This window comes from Rhyacophila brunnea, unplaced genomic scaffold (genome assembly GCF_057557595.1).
Source record: "Rhyacophila brunnea isolate RB1 unplaced genomic scaffold, BYU_Rbru_1.0 scaffold_12, whole genome shotgun sequence".
NCBI lineage: Eukaryota > Metazoa > Arthropoda > Insecta > Trichoptera > Rhyacophilidae > Rhyacophila > Rhyacophila brunnea.
This window is the reverse complement of record NW_028232774.1, coordinates 29588167-29601585: the sequence shown is the minus strand read 5'-3', so window position 1 is coordinate 29601585 and position 13419 is coordinate 29588167. Positions and strand designations below refer to the sequence as shown.

The 13419-nt window shown below is 34.4% G+C and overlaps 1 protein-coding gene across 1 annotated transcript; it reads left to right on the top strand.

Moving 5' to 3' along the window:
- The first annotated feature begins 399 nt into the window (after positions 1 to 399).
- JMJD7 (Jumonji domain containing 7) lies at positions 400 to 9079 on the top strand. Its single transcript, XM_085961135.1, has 5 exons — positions 400 to 557; positions 645 to 798; positions 900 to 1058; positions 5686 to 5852; positions 8324 to 9079. The coding sequence occupies exons 1-5, from the start codon at positions 506 to 508 to the stop codon at positions 8884 to 8886; spliced, it is 1095 nt and encodes a 364-aa protein (XP_085817261.1). The 5' UTR covers positions 400 to 505; the 3' UTR covers positions 8887 to 9079.
- The last annotated feature ends 4340 nt before the right edge of the window (positions 9080 to 13419 follow it).

The following is a 13419-nucleotide window of genomic DNA, read 5'->3' as shown; positions in this document are numbered from 1 at the left end:
GCTGTAGGATAATAATATATAGGAGATAAAAATATTATGGTCCGCGTACTACGAACGATATAAAATAGGTATAGCACGCCCATAATACTATAATTTTGAATATCGGAAAAAATATGTAAAAAGTACTCAATTTCGAGATTTTCGTTGGATAAAGTACTGTAATTTCGCAATATAATATTTATAGAAGTTTAGAAGGGGTCTCGTAGTTTCTCAAATTCTCCGTTATTTTTTTCTGAGAATCAAGATACCTATACATTTTCAACAGATCTGATGACAACGCGTACTATATTTTTCCTCAAATACTATAATTTTGGAGGCTCTTTAGTATAATTCCACTTTGAAAAGATGGCAACACTTTATGTGATATTGCTTATGTATAAATGTCAAAATTGTCTATGCATAGCCTCAAAAATCAAGATGGTCAAAATACTATACGTACCTGTGGAAACAAATTATTGAATAATAATACAAAACAATATACCTAAATACATATAAATTCTTTCCAATGGAGAACGATAATTTAAAGTACTTTAATGTACTGAGAAATGAGTGCTCTGGTGAGTTATTTCGTTGCATTGCTCCATTCTATTTTCTTATTTATGGAAGGTTTTCTTCACATTTAAGTTTTATTATTAAAATTACAGAGCTCTACCTTGATCAAGATATAGCAGTTGAAAGGGAGCCTATTGATGCATTGCATTTTTATAGAAAATACGTCTCGAGGAATGTACCTGTGATATTAAAAAAATACATTTGCGACTGGCCAGCCGTTCATAAATGGAATTCACAATATTTTAGGTGTGCAGTATGTAGCCTGTAAACATATTATATTAGTAACTAATCATATACTTGCATATTTATAATTCATTGCATCTTTACTCTGATTACATGTTTTATAGGAAAACAATACCAAATAAAAATGTAACGGTTGCGTTAACTCCCAATGGGTATGCGGATGGTATCGCTTATGATTCAATTTCAAATAAAGAATATTTTGTTATGCCTGAGGACCGCGAAATGACAATGAAAGAATTCTTGGATATTCTTAGTGAAAAGCGGTAAGCACATATTATATTCTGTAAATAGGTACAGGTCTCTCAGCCAGACTTGAGGCAAGCCATAGCGAATACAGATACGAAATATTGTGTGTATTGGTGCATTTTTGAGGCAACGGGCGTTGCACGTCGAATAGCCGTTTGTCTTGCTTACACCTACTTATTGTGCTTATAGCGAAAAAAGAACAAAATGCTATACGTTGATGTTATGTTTGTAAACAATGCGTCGGTGTGAGTATTGCTTCGCCTCAACTTTAGTTAACACATCTATAATGTTAATTAAATGGATAAGTATAGTATTAAAAATAAGATCTGATATTTACTTACACATAATTTATTACTGCAATTCAAGGGATACAGAATATTCTAATAAGAATAACAATGCCCATTATAGCCGAGCCGCTACCACGTTGGCTTATACTATCATGGATCCAGAAATCAAATCCCAGGTGTGGAGAATTTACATGTTGTTTTTCAATGTGTGTTTGGACCCAGAGTATGGACCTAATAGGCTGAACAAGTGCTCTTAAAAATAATACTTTAATACATTCCTACTATGTAGAGGGGCCCATATGGCTGATTTTCCAGTCACGTCAACGTCGGCGCTCATTTGCTCAGTGCTGAGTAGCATTGGCGCCGACCGTACGCGACCAGTGACCGTTGCAGTGTCATACTGAGTTTATGTTACAATGGGTACAGTGAGAATGAATCGTTGTGATATAGACACTAGGCGAGTGATTGATGAAGTTCGTCAGAGAAAATGTTTGTGGGATGCTTCAGACCAATTATATAAAAACAAAAATGCACGAATAAAGGCCTGGGATGATATCGTCATCGCAATCTTCGGAGATCTACCAGAAAATAAAAAAAGCGATATGGGTAAGTATGTTTATTTAAAAAAAAATATAATAATAGTATCTAATCAATAGGGAGTGGATTTATATGCAACAAAAAAACATGATTATATTATATGCATGCACATATGCACTTATCATCATCGTCAGGGGCGCGACAACCCGGTGTGGGTCCTGGCCTTCTCCAACAGCTCCCTCCACCTGTCCCTATCCAGTGTGGCCGCTTTCCAATTTGGTACCCCCAGAATACGGCAGTCACTGGCAGCTCCATCCAACCAGCGAATCTTTGGCCTCCCTCTTCTTCTACGTCCTATTGGATTGCTGGACATCACTCTCTTTGCTGGTTCATTGTCATTCATATGGTGCACATGACCTAGCCATCGCAGTCTCCCAATCTTAATTGATTGAACTGCGCTGCAATCTTCGTACAGCCCGTAGAGCTCAGCATTATATCTTCTCCTCCAATTGGTGCCATCCCTAATCGGTCCATATATACGGCGGAGAATTTTTCTTTCATGTTCAGGGCTAGTTCATTTCGCAGAGTTAATGTCCAGGTTTCCGATGCGTAGGTGAGCACTGGCTTTACAAGTGTCTTGTAAAGAGTGCTTTTAGTTCGGCGAGATAGTAAGCGGGACTTAAAATGTCTTAACAGATCAAAGTAGCATTTATTCGCAGACATGATTCTCTTGTTGATTTCTTCTGTAATATCATTATGTCGAGTTACAAGAGATCCAAGGTATATGAAACTGTCGACCGTATCAAACTTGTATGCACCAATATCTAACTTTGGTGCGACTTCTCGTGGTGTGACATAGACAGGCATGTATTTAGTTTTTGCCTCGTTTATTTGTAAACCCATTCTTTTGGCAGAGGCTTCTAGTGCTGTGAATGCCTTTTTCAGCGCCAATTCTGATATGGCAATGATGTCGATATCATCGGCATACGCCAGCAGCTGCACAGGTTTAGTAAATATCGTGCCGCTACCACGGGCATCAATCTTTGCATCCCGTATCGCCTTTTCTAGCGTAATATTGAAAAGAAGGCATGCCAGAGCGTCACCTTGCCTTAGGCCATTCAGTGATACAAATGGCTCGGATATTTTCGCTTGAAGCTTTACCCGGCATTGTACTGGTGTCATTGTCATCTCTACAAGTTTAATTATTTTCGTCGGAATTTCAAATTCTCGCATTGCTTCGTATAACTGGTATCGATTAATGCTATCATAAGCTGCCTTAAAATCGATGAACAGGTGATACGTGTTAATATTGAATTCAGTGGTCTTTTCTAGAATCGGCCTTAGAGTGAATATTTGAGTAACACATGATCTCCCTCGTCGAAAGCGTCCTTGGTAGTGCCCGAGTATTCCTTCGACAATGGGTTCCAGCCGCTGGAATATCAGAATCGACAACAGCACATATGCACTTAAAATCATTAAAATATGCACTAAAACCAAAGAAATATGCAGTTAAAAATTGAAATTATTTATGGAAAAAATTGTAAATACCCACTTCACTGATAAAAAATCAAATAACATATTAATAATCTTAATCAATATACTTAATACAATAACAAAAAATTCAAATAAACAATATAAAGTTAATCAATTACAATTTTCAAAATGTTTATTTACAATTAAAAATAATTGAACAAGAAATGCAATACTAAACACAACTTTAAAAACAAAAACGACACTACATATCTACTATTTGCTGTTTTTTTGGTCTGAAAATATGTTACAATATTTTTTTCAATATTTTGCTCTGGCATTATTAAATTATTCCGCATATCTGTCAGTATTTTGTTTATATGCGGAAAAACACCTCTCAACGTCCACAGAGATGATTGCGCAAAATTTAAAAATGCCCGAGTTGATTTTTTCTGATACATCCACAGCTCAAGGATGCCGTTAAAAAATGCAAGTGCATCTAAATTCTAAAATATCTAGGTACCTACCTGATTTTGTTATGTTTCGATAAAATATTTAAAAAAAAACTAAAATTTTAAATACAAAAGCCCTAAAATATGCATTTATTTATGAAATATGCACTCATGTCTCAAATATGCTCTAACGTCTCAAATATGAATTTATATGCACAATAAAATTTTATTTTTGGATTCTGCATCAAAACAGATTTCTGTGCAACTCATAGCTGTGTATATACCCTAACAAAACATGCACTAGCATATAAATCCAGGCCATACTAATTATTATAATAGTAATAATTTGTGACATTACTAGATCAAAAATACCTTGTTGTTAATGGCGGGTATGAAATCCTTGTTTCGCTGTTTCTGTTATAGCTCTCATAGTAAACACAAAGAAGAACGTCATATGCTCCACCGAAAACAAGGTACATTTTCTCGGATAACGTAACATTTGTACTTCGTCATAAAAAAATATACATCTGTCTTGCCAGGGAACACTACTGGCTGGTATCATAAAATATTCGGCAAACATATCTCGCAATGAATTTCCTGACATGTTGATAGGCTTATTATTTTGTATATCCACCATATCCTCAATTGTAAGCGTGTCTTCGACCATGAAGCCGTCTCGCACTCTTATATAATTATGCAACACGCAGCATGCCTTTACAATATTTTTTGCAACCTTAAAACTTACGCTGATAGGTGTATGAAACACTCTGAACATTATGCCAAACGTGGATTCAATGTATGTATCTTCTTTTAACCGGCTTCGGAAAAGTGGGTTGGGTCACCTGAAGTAATAATTGGGTCACTAGAAGCATATGAGCCACAATATCCGACTTATCTTACCTACAATAATAATCTATAGGACAAAAAATATATGTTATTTCCTATTTAACTTACATTAAAGTTATTTTTTAAAATTAAATTTTGTTTTTCTCTCACCTTAAGGTGACGCATCAGTGAAACGCCAAATAATTTTCAACTGTACGCGCGACGAAATTTTGGACTCGCTGCCATTCAGTGAGAGAATGTCGAGCCAGAAGCACGTCACTTTGCTGTGTGATGGCGACGGGTCAATTAATTCTAAAATCGTGTAAAGATGACTAAAAACGTTACCCATTTACTTTAAAAAGAAAACATGTCAATGAATATATTATTATTGTTACTAATAGAACAATAAACAGAACATAAAATGGACGTATGTTGGATTTATATGACAAATAATATTTCGTTTGACAGGCGTCATTTGCAATCGCGACCCGCAATCCGCACATCGCCTAGCAACGATCTTTTTAGACCGTGCCTCAACTAATGCATGGCCTTAAAGTAATCATCAAGAGTTCAATCGGTGGTATGGGCGCACGCCGTAAGCTGCAATGGGTCAATTTATTCTGTAACTTTGCCAGTAGCTCGTTGAAACTTTTTGACGACACGCGAAAGTAGTTAAAGAACTTGTTAATTTCGTCCCTCAACTAGCCGTATAATGTGACAAATGTTCCTACAAATAATCTCTGAGCAACGATCGGACGAAGAAAATGTTGTCTTTTCTTTCAATTTTGGCAAGCGTTTCGCAGACTACTTCGCGTTGATCGGCATCATAGAGATGCCGATGACGAGATGAGACTAAAACGAATCTGGGCTGACAGTCAACGCCAAACAGCTACAGATCGTAGTCAGCGCCGACGGTCAGTGTGACTGGAAAATCAGCCTATGATCTTAGGATCAATGATGGTATAAAAAAAAGTTGTGGCGTTTAATCAACGATGCTTGGATATTAAAATTTTTACTGTACCTACATAATAAGATTTAAAGTAATGTTATTTTGAAATGCTATGAATTTATAGACCAGGTTTCATCCCTTACATACAGAAGCAGAATTCAAATCTGGCTGAGGATTTTGCCGAGCTTATGTGTGATGTGAAATCTGAAATAGACTTTGCGAGTAAGGCTTTTGGCCAAAAGCCCGATGCTGTGAATTTTTGGATGGGAGACAGCAGAGCCATTACATCTAGTAAGTTTTGTATGAATACTGAAACAACTGAGAAATTGAACAGTTTTGTATGTGGAGAGTAATGGATCAAATAAACTGAAATCCATAGAACATTCATCAGTGTTTTGTAAAAAGGGCCAATCAACCATTTTGGCGAAATCGAGATTTTAATGAAAATACAATATGTACCCCACTAGCTTTGTTGTGTAAAAACGGCGAATTTGTATCTCCACAGAAAAGTACTTAAAAACAATAATTGTAAGGGCGAATATCCATTTAGTTATTTAGTATTATGAATAAAAAGCGAATGTGACATATTGGGCCTTTTAAAATATTATATAATAATGCCTATTATAATGACAGTATTCTTTCTAAGCTTTATTATAAACTTGTTAGATATTTATAATTATCCACAGGTAATAAACAAATAAATGTTAAAAGTTAAAAATCCTCCTCCTGTAAAATAGCATTTTGGGTAATTCGCCCTTTTTACAAAACACCGACGATATTATAATATCTTGGAAACAACCTCAGACTTCATATTATACTGTGGCTGCAGCAGTTAGCCATCTTCTGAACATAGGCAAGTCTTCTTTTTTATCCCAATGACCAATGGTAATTCGCTTAGTGGTCTCCAGTAGACATCAATATGATAAAGAGAGTACCTATGTCTGTGTTTATTAGGTGCCTAGCTGCGGAGGATATACTATAGCAGTAATTTATTTTGACTGACAACATTGTCTTGAACCAATGCTTACATGAATCTGGGCTAGATGATCTTAGGTATACATAATTTATAGATGAAAACAGCCAACAACATTCATAACACACTGTAGGAATTAACATGGCCTGTGATTTGTTTTATACTTGCATGCTATGTACTCTTGAACCTGTGACATGAGGATATGGGTCAAAATTTAAACTAGACATTTTTTCTGTTAATATACCGATATAAGAAGCATTTTTTGTGGTCAATTGAACCCTATAACATTACGCATCCTAGGAATAAGTATATACCAGTGGCGAAGGGTGACTTTTGGAAAGAGGTAGGCTGTGGAGATCTGATAAAAAGAGCACACTTGTCAGGTATAATTACGAGAATAGTATGATATTTACTACTAATGAATAGGTACACACTAATAAATGACAACGACACACTAATTCAATGAAACTTCAAAAACTCATTGACAACATAAAAATGAGCGATGTGTTTAAATTACGTATTTTTCAAAACATGTATACTCATCAAAAATCATTAGATAAAATTATTTTTATAAACAATCTATACTTACTTATTTATTAATATTCGATTAAACGCCGTTGAAATTATTTTTCTAATTATCTAATTATTAATGATTTTGGACAAAGTGCGCAGTCGTGACAACAATATTATGCGCGAATGTTTTAGGCTCTGCGATAGGAGCTCACCTTATTTCGTACAAATCAGCAGGCTTGCTGAGGTTATGAGACGTAAAGTCCATACGAAAAAAATTCAGAATTATTTCACACATAATCTGAAATTTATTTACGTCGAGACGTCGCGGCGTTTATTATTTAATTTATGGTGCGCTGTGGTATATTTTTTAATACCTTTGCAGATTGTTTTGTAAACTGTGTAATACTATTATACATTCCTAGTATGGAGTCTTCGCCACTGGTATATACAAGTCTTAGACTATAGATACATCTAGACGCCACCCGTTGCATTGCTAAATGAAGCCGCGTGCCTTGCGTTTGGTTTGTGAGCGAGCGAACGCATTCGTCTACAAATGTTCGAGACCATAGACCATTTCGCTAGTGCTCGCACTAGACGCTCAGAATTAAAATATAATTTTCTATTTTTTTACGTTATATAGTATTTTTAAGCGGTCAAAATGCAACCATTAGATAAAGATATCCATAATTTAAGTTATTTTAAAGAAACACTAGGTCACTGATTTTAAAATATATAATAAAATACAAATAAATTATCACGAACATGTATCAACTTACTTATGAAATGTAATACCATCTTCTTGCTTATCAGTACGGCTACCACATTTTAAGACAACACACAGAACCATCTTTTCTACTTAATTAACCAAAAATATTTACCACTGACTTTATGTTTAACACAAAAAATATCAATTTTAGCAACACAAGCTCGCAAGTTATCGACGCTATCTGAAGCGTTTCGCCCCGATTTGATGGTGTTACTTTTGGCAACTGGCTTGTAGCTAGTAGACCTTTTATCTTACTCTAGCGCGTGTAGCAGAGATTGTAAGGGTGCCGAATACTTTCTCACTCGCACTCATGCATCGTTTTTGTTCAGGCCTTGATACAAGTACTCGTTGATTACCATTACATTTAAAAATGACAAATTTGAGTCTCTAAAGTTGGTAGCTTGTCCATAAAATACAAGTATACAGATTTGAGCTCTAGCTTGCAGATGTATTGGAGGGTTTTTATAGTCTTTTTAATTTTTCAGGCTAATTGTTGTTTTCTTTTTTCAGTGCATAAGGACCCATATGAAAATATATATTGTGTAATAGATGGCAGAAAAGATTTCATCTTAATACCTCCTACAGACCTACCTTTCGTTCCATATAATAAATATCCAATGGCCACATATGAAAGGATAAGTCCCAATGAAAATGAAGTAAATTTTCAAATAAAGCCATTAACCAAGGATGATTCCAATTTAATTTCAAATACGGAGGATATAGTAAATGATTCAAGTATAAATGATGATGCAGATTCAAAAGAAGTAAATGATAAGTTAACTCAATTGAACACTGTTGAAAACGTTGATGGATTCGATACAAATCTTTTACCATGGATATCAGTTATTGACCCTTTAAACGCTGATTTAAAAAAATATCCTCAGTTCGCTAAAGCTCATGTTTTTCAAGTTTCTGTTGAGAAAGGTGATTGCCTGTACCTTCCCAGTTTGTGGTTTCATTATGTAAAACAAAGTCACGAATGCATAGCAGTAAATTATTGGTACGATATGGATTATGATATACGTTACTGCTATTATAAAATGTTGGAACAGATGTGTAATTTTCAAATATAAGATTTTTTTTAAATTGAACTGCAAGGATACCTGTAACAAAATTATTCTAAGATGGGTGCCAATGTATGAAGCAAAGTTATTAGAAGTATATAATTTTGAAATGATGGTAATACTTACCACACAGCTACCGAGAAAATTAACATAATAGATATTATTGGAAAATTTTTTGAATTAAATAACTTTTTAATCTAATAAACCATTTCTTTTTATTCAACGAATAATTCACAAGATTTGAGAATGTAACATTCTATATATTGAACATACATAACTTGAAAACAATTTAGAACCCACTAGAAAAATCTCTTTATGAAAAAATACGACACCTGACGGGTTTGAACCTGTATAACCACTGGAATCATGCCAAAGTGATTTAACCAATTAATCTACGGGCATCCTAGTTAATTATGACAACTTTACTAGTAGTTCTTACATAAAATGCTTATCAAATTACATTATTTTTGACTATGGGTTTTTATGTTTTAAATTAAGGTATAATTAATAATAATTGATAGTTTCATTATAACTAAATATTTGGTAAAAATAGAACCTGGCGTTGGTTAGTAATTAGTTGTTTCTTTTTTAATAGTACATATTTGTACTTTTTTTTTGTGCATATTTTGGCACATTGATAGTGCATATAGTCCGATATCTGGTCATTATGGATATTTTAAGCTTAATCTAGTTGAGGCTGCCCGCCGACAATGAACCACAAACACAGCATATTATGATGCCATGCTTGTCTGTCGGCCGTACCGCCATAGAAAATGTAGAGACGGCGAAGTATACGCTGGCTCCTACATTTACAGCATACGCTGCGTTTGTGGTTTGTCATTAGGTGCGTACTGACTGAGTGAGCAGCCTCGCATGGTCGCAAGGCAGCTTCGCCATAGATAATATACGTAAAAGCCTCACGAGCCAAAATGCTCAGTACGCGACTCGCCCGAGCATTGCCGCGAACCGATCCAATCGGTCATGATAAGATAGCAGTGAGTCAAGTTCGAAACCAGCAACTGCCAAAATTCACAGGTTGTTAAACAATGTGTCAGTATAAGTAAAAGGAAGGTAGGTAAGTAAGGGTTACTTGATTTTGCCAAATTAATTTCAATACATGTATCTGAAAATGAGAAAAGGAATGGTTTGAATCAACCAACATCCTTGAATTAATAAATTTTACACAATTTATGTTCAATATAATACCTACATATACAAAATCATTTTATATTCAGTTGCTCTTCTAAAAGTAGTGATTTTGTACATTTTATCTATCTTTTCCTTTCCCATAGGTTTCATTTTTTTTGATCTAAAGTCCATTAGGTTGGCTGAAAGGCTGACAGCTATTCTTCATAAAAAGTCTCAACAAAATTGAATATTGTCCATGAGAAACAAAAATGCTAATATTTTACCATTTGAAAAAGAAAGTGGGAATGTTTTGTAGTTACCTAGTTAAAAAAAAAACAATTAAATGTAATATTCTACAAATCTACCAAATTTATTTTAATAAAAATATTGTATCTATATTGTCTGAAATTATAAACATGAGAGAATAGAGGTGTTTTAAAAAATATATCAATAAACAATGACAATTATTTTATGATTACAAACAACTGTTGCCATCTTTTTCTATGTTGATTATAGTACAAAAGGGTAAAAATTATAGTATTTCAGTAAAAACTATAGTACAGGAACATTTTTCGTCTCGAATGCTTCAAAATTATAGTATTTTTGTGATATTTGCGTAAAATTAGAGTATTTTACATTTTTTGCGGATTCAAAATTATAGTATTGTACTATAGTTATAGTACGGTTGGCAACACTGTTACAAACCAACGCGAATATTCGCTACCGCTTGCATTTGATGCGAATTTCGCGTTTGGCAACACTGAAAGTGGAATTATAGTACAGTGCATTCAAAATTATAGAATTTCAGCAAAAAATATAGTACGCGTTGAGTGACCAATAATTTTCTGCATTTTCAAAAAATTAAACGTGGGGTAATTAACGTCTTGTTTTTTAGACAAAATTCAAATGTTAAGTCAGTGGTTTCCAAACTTTATATTACTACGCCTCCCTTTAAAAAAAATCTAATCTAGGCGCCTCCCCCCCTTATTTCATTAAATAATACAGACACATTTTTAAATAGTCAACAAAGTACCTACTTACGAATACAAAAATGAATAAAAAAATCAACAAGGTTTACTACTTACATTACATTAATTTTTGACGAATGTGCTTGTTTATTAGCACAATCAATTTCGTCGTCAAGCCAAATTCATCTTCGTTCATTGACACATGGATTCTATCATGGACCCCATATCCCGAAGCGGACCCTCGAGTCAGGATTTTGCAACCACATATTTAAAATATTTAATAGCCTCGAAACAAAGCAGCGTTTTGCTATTAATAAAAAATGTGAAAAGTGCATTAGCAAACTAACCAAGAACTCTGGCGAAGAAACCATTTTAAAATAATGGAGACATGGCGAACTTTTTTTTTTGTCATTTTGATTTCCTAAGCTCCAATTTTTTATGAATCCCTTCACTTTATCGTCTTAAATCAGTGAATGCATTAGTGGTCCTTGGATTGATTTATTCACTCATTTTTTTTAAAAACTCAACCAAATAGACAAGTTTAACAACAAAATTATCGTTCCTAAACAAATTTGCCTCAAATTTCAACATTATGATTAATTTGACCCTTTTATTTCATTTTTTTACGAGATAGCCATTGCGCTTCACAATAGTATAGAAGTGAGGGATTATAAAATTAGTCTCCATATTTGCAGAAAGTTTGGAAACAACCTTTTAAAGGACTGTTTTTTGTGTAGTTTATAACTAGAGGCCATTGTTTGATAAACTATGCATTTTCAAACTGCAAACATGTGGCTACATTAATTGTGTTAAACTTTTCGCGCCTCCCAGTTTAGAAATCGTTGTGTTAAGTAATTAACGTCACCCTTTTTGTAGACATGTGGATAATTTTTTTTTGCTTCTCACGGATTATTTGGGCGTTGTTTTTCTTCTATTGGCAACTTTTTTTCCGATTTCTCAAAATTATAGTATTTTGGGCGTACTATACCTGTTTTATATCGTACATAGTACGCAGACGAAAATTATAGTACAAATACTATAATTATAATACGGTTGGCAACACTGCATCACACCAATGGGACAGCGACGCAGTCATAGACTAAGTAATTTTATTTCCGCGCCAGATTTAAAATTGTAAATAATATTAATATTTTATGAATTAAATATGAAAAATATACGTACACTATAGCGCTTTCAGAAATGCTATAACTTTTACCCAATTCGCGTAAAGTGTATTGTATGTGGTAGCATTGGTTGGAGCCATAGACTAAATACATAAGAAATTTGGTTTTGAGCGGCCGTCAAGTTTTAACACAAAACATTTTTTTTCCACATTTTTTAAATGCATACCTTTGAGTAATTTTATTGCATATTTTTTTATGTATCTTTTATGGTTTTTCCATTGAAATTACGTGGAAAATTCGCATTTTTGTATTTTCACTAAGTACCCTATCAAAATATCCCAAAAAAAGCACCCGCCATCGGTATGGAAGGTCCGGTCAAAAGAGTCTGAAAAAAAGCCAACGCCGCTGTAATGCTCCTTACCTACCTATTGTTAATTAACAAACGAAACATTAAATTTTATGCACGCAGGAGATCTAAAGATACAATCAAATCCATCAATTTGTCAGATATTTGGCTATTTTTTGAGACTTTTTTGACCGGACCGTCCATACCAATACGGGTGCTTTTTTCGGAATATTTTGACGGGGTAAATGCGAATGGATGGCAGTGTTGGAGACAAATTGCATCAATGATAATGAAAGAATTTTACCTACCATTAAAACTCTTATTATTCTTGTTGACTCTGAAGTCCCTTGATATGTTGATTGTATTTTTTGCCTTGTGTTCTTCTGTGCCCTCTTTTACCCCCTTTTATTCTCGATTATTTATCTCTCTGGTTGGTCATCTTGTTTAGCAGGCTGGCAGGACTGACGCTTCTATCGGAAGCGTCCTTTGTCTCTGCTTATTCAATTTGACATGTCTCAAGGAAACCAGGTAGGTGTTCTCTGGACTTCAGAGTCAACAAGAATAATAATAGTTTTAATTGTAGGTAAAACTCCTTTCATTATTCGCTATTGACTCTGAAGTCCCTTGAGATATCTGTTTGTTATCACCAGCTGGTAAAGCAAAATAGATCCTGCAAGATAAGGTGGATGAACCTAACATGAGAATTAGGTATAATATCTCCTTGCTTTTAGGCTCAGTGCACTGGGCTGAACAGAGAGGTCAACATATTTTTTTCCCCCGCTGTAGAAGTCTGTGTGTCTATCGGTCTCTGGTAAAATGTTTTAAAAGTAGTTTATTGGCGCCAAATACCTCTCTGCAGGATGTCATCTATGGGGTAATTCTCTAACCAATTTAGAGAGGCGACTGCTGATCGAGTACTGCCTGTTGATTCCTGTACCCCTACATCAGCGAGTACTGACTTCACCCAATTTCCGAT

What these genes read in the sequence shown, in the direction of transcription:
- JMJD7 (XM_085961135.1), top strand. Translation starts at nt 506, where the DNA reads ATGGAGAACGATAATTTAAAGTACTTTAATGTACTGAGAAATGAGTGC. An exon ending in TGGAATTCACAATATTTTAG is followed by an intron (nt 799 to 899) that starts GTGTGCAGTATG and finishes CATGTTTTATAG; the next exon opens with GAAAACAATACCAAATAAAA. An exon ending in CAGCAGAGCCATTACATCTA is followed by an intron (nt 5,853 to 8,323) that starts GTAAGTTTTGTA and finishes TTCTTTTTTCAG; the next exon opens with TGCATAAGGACCCATATGAA.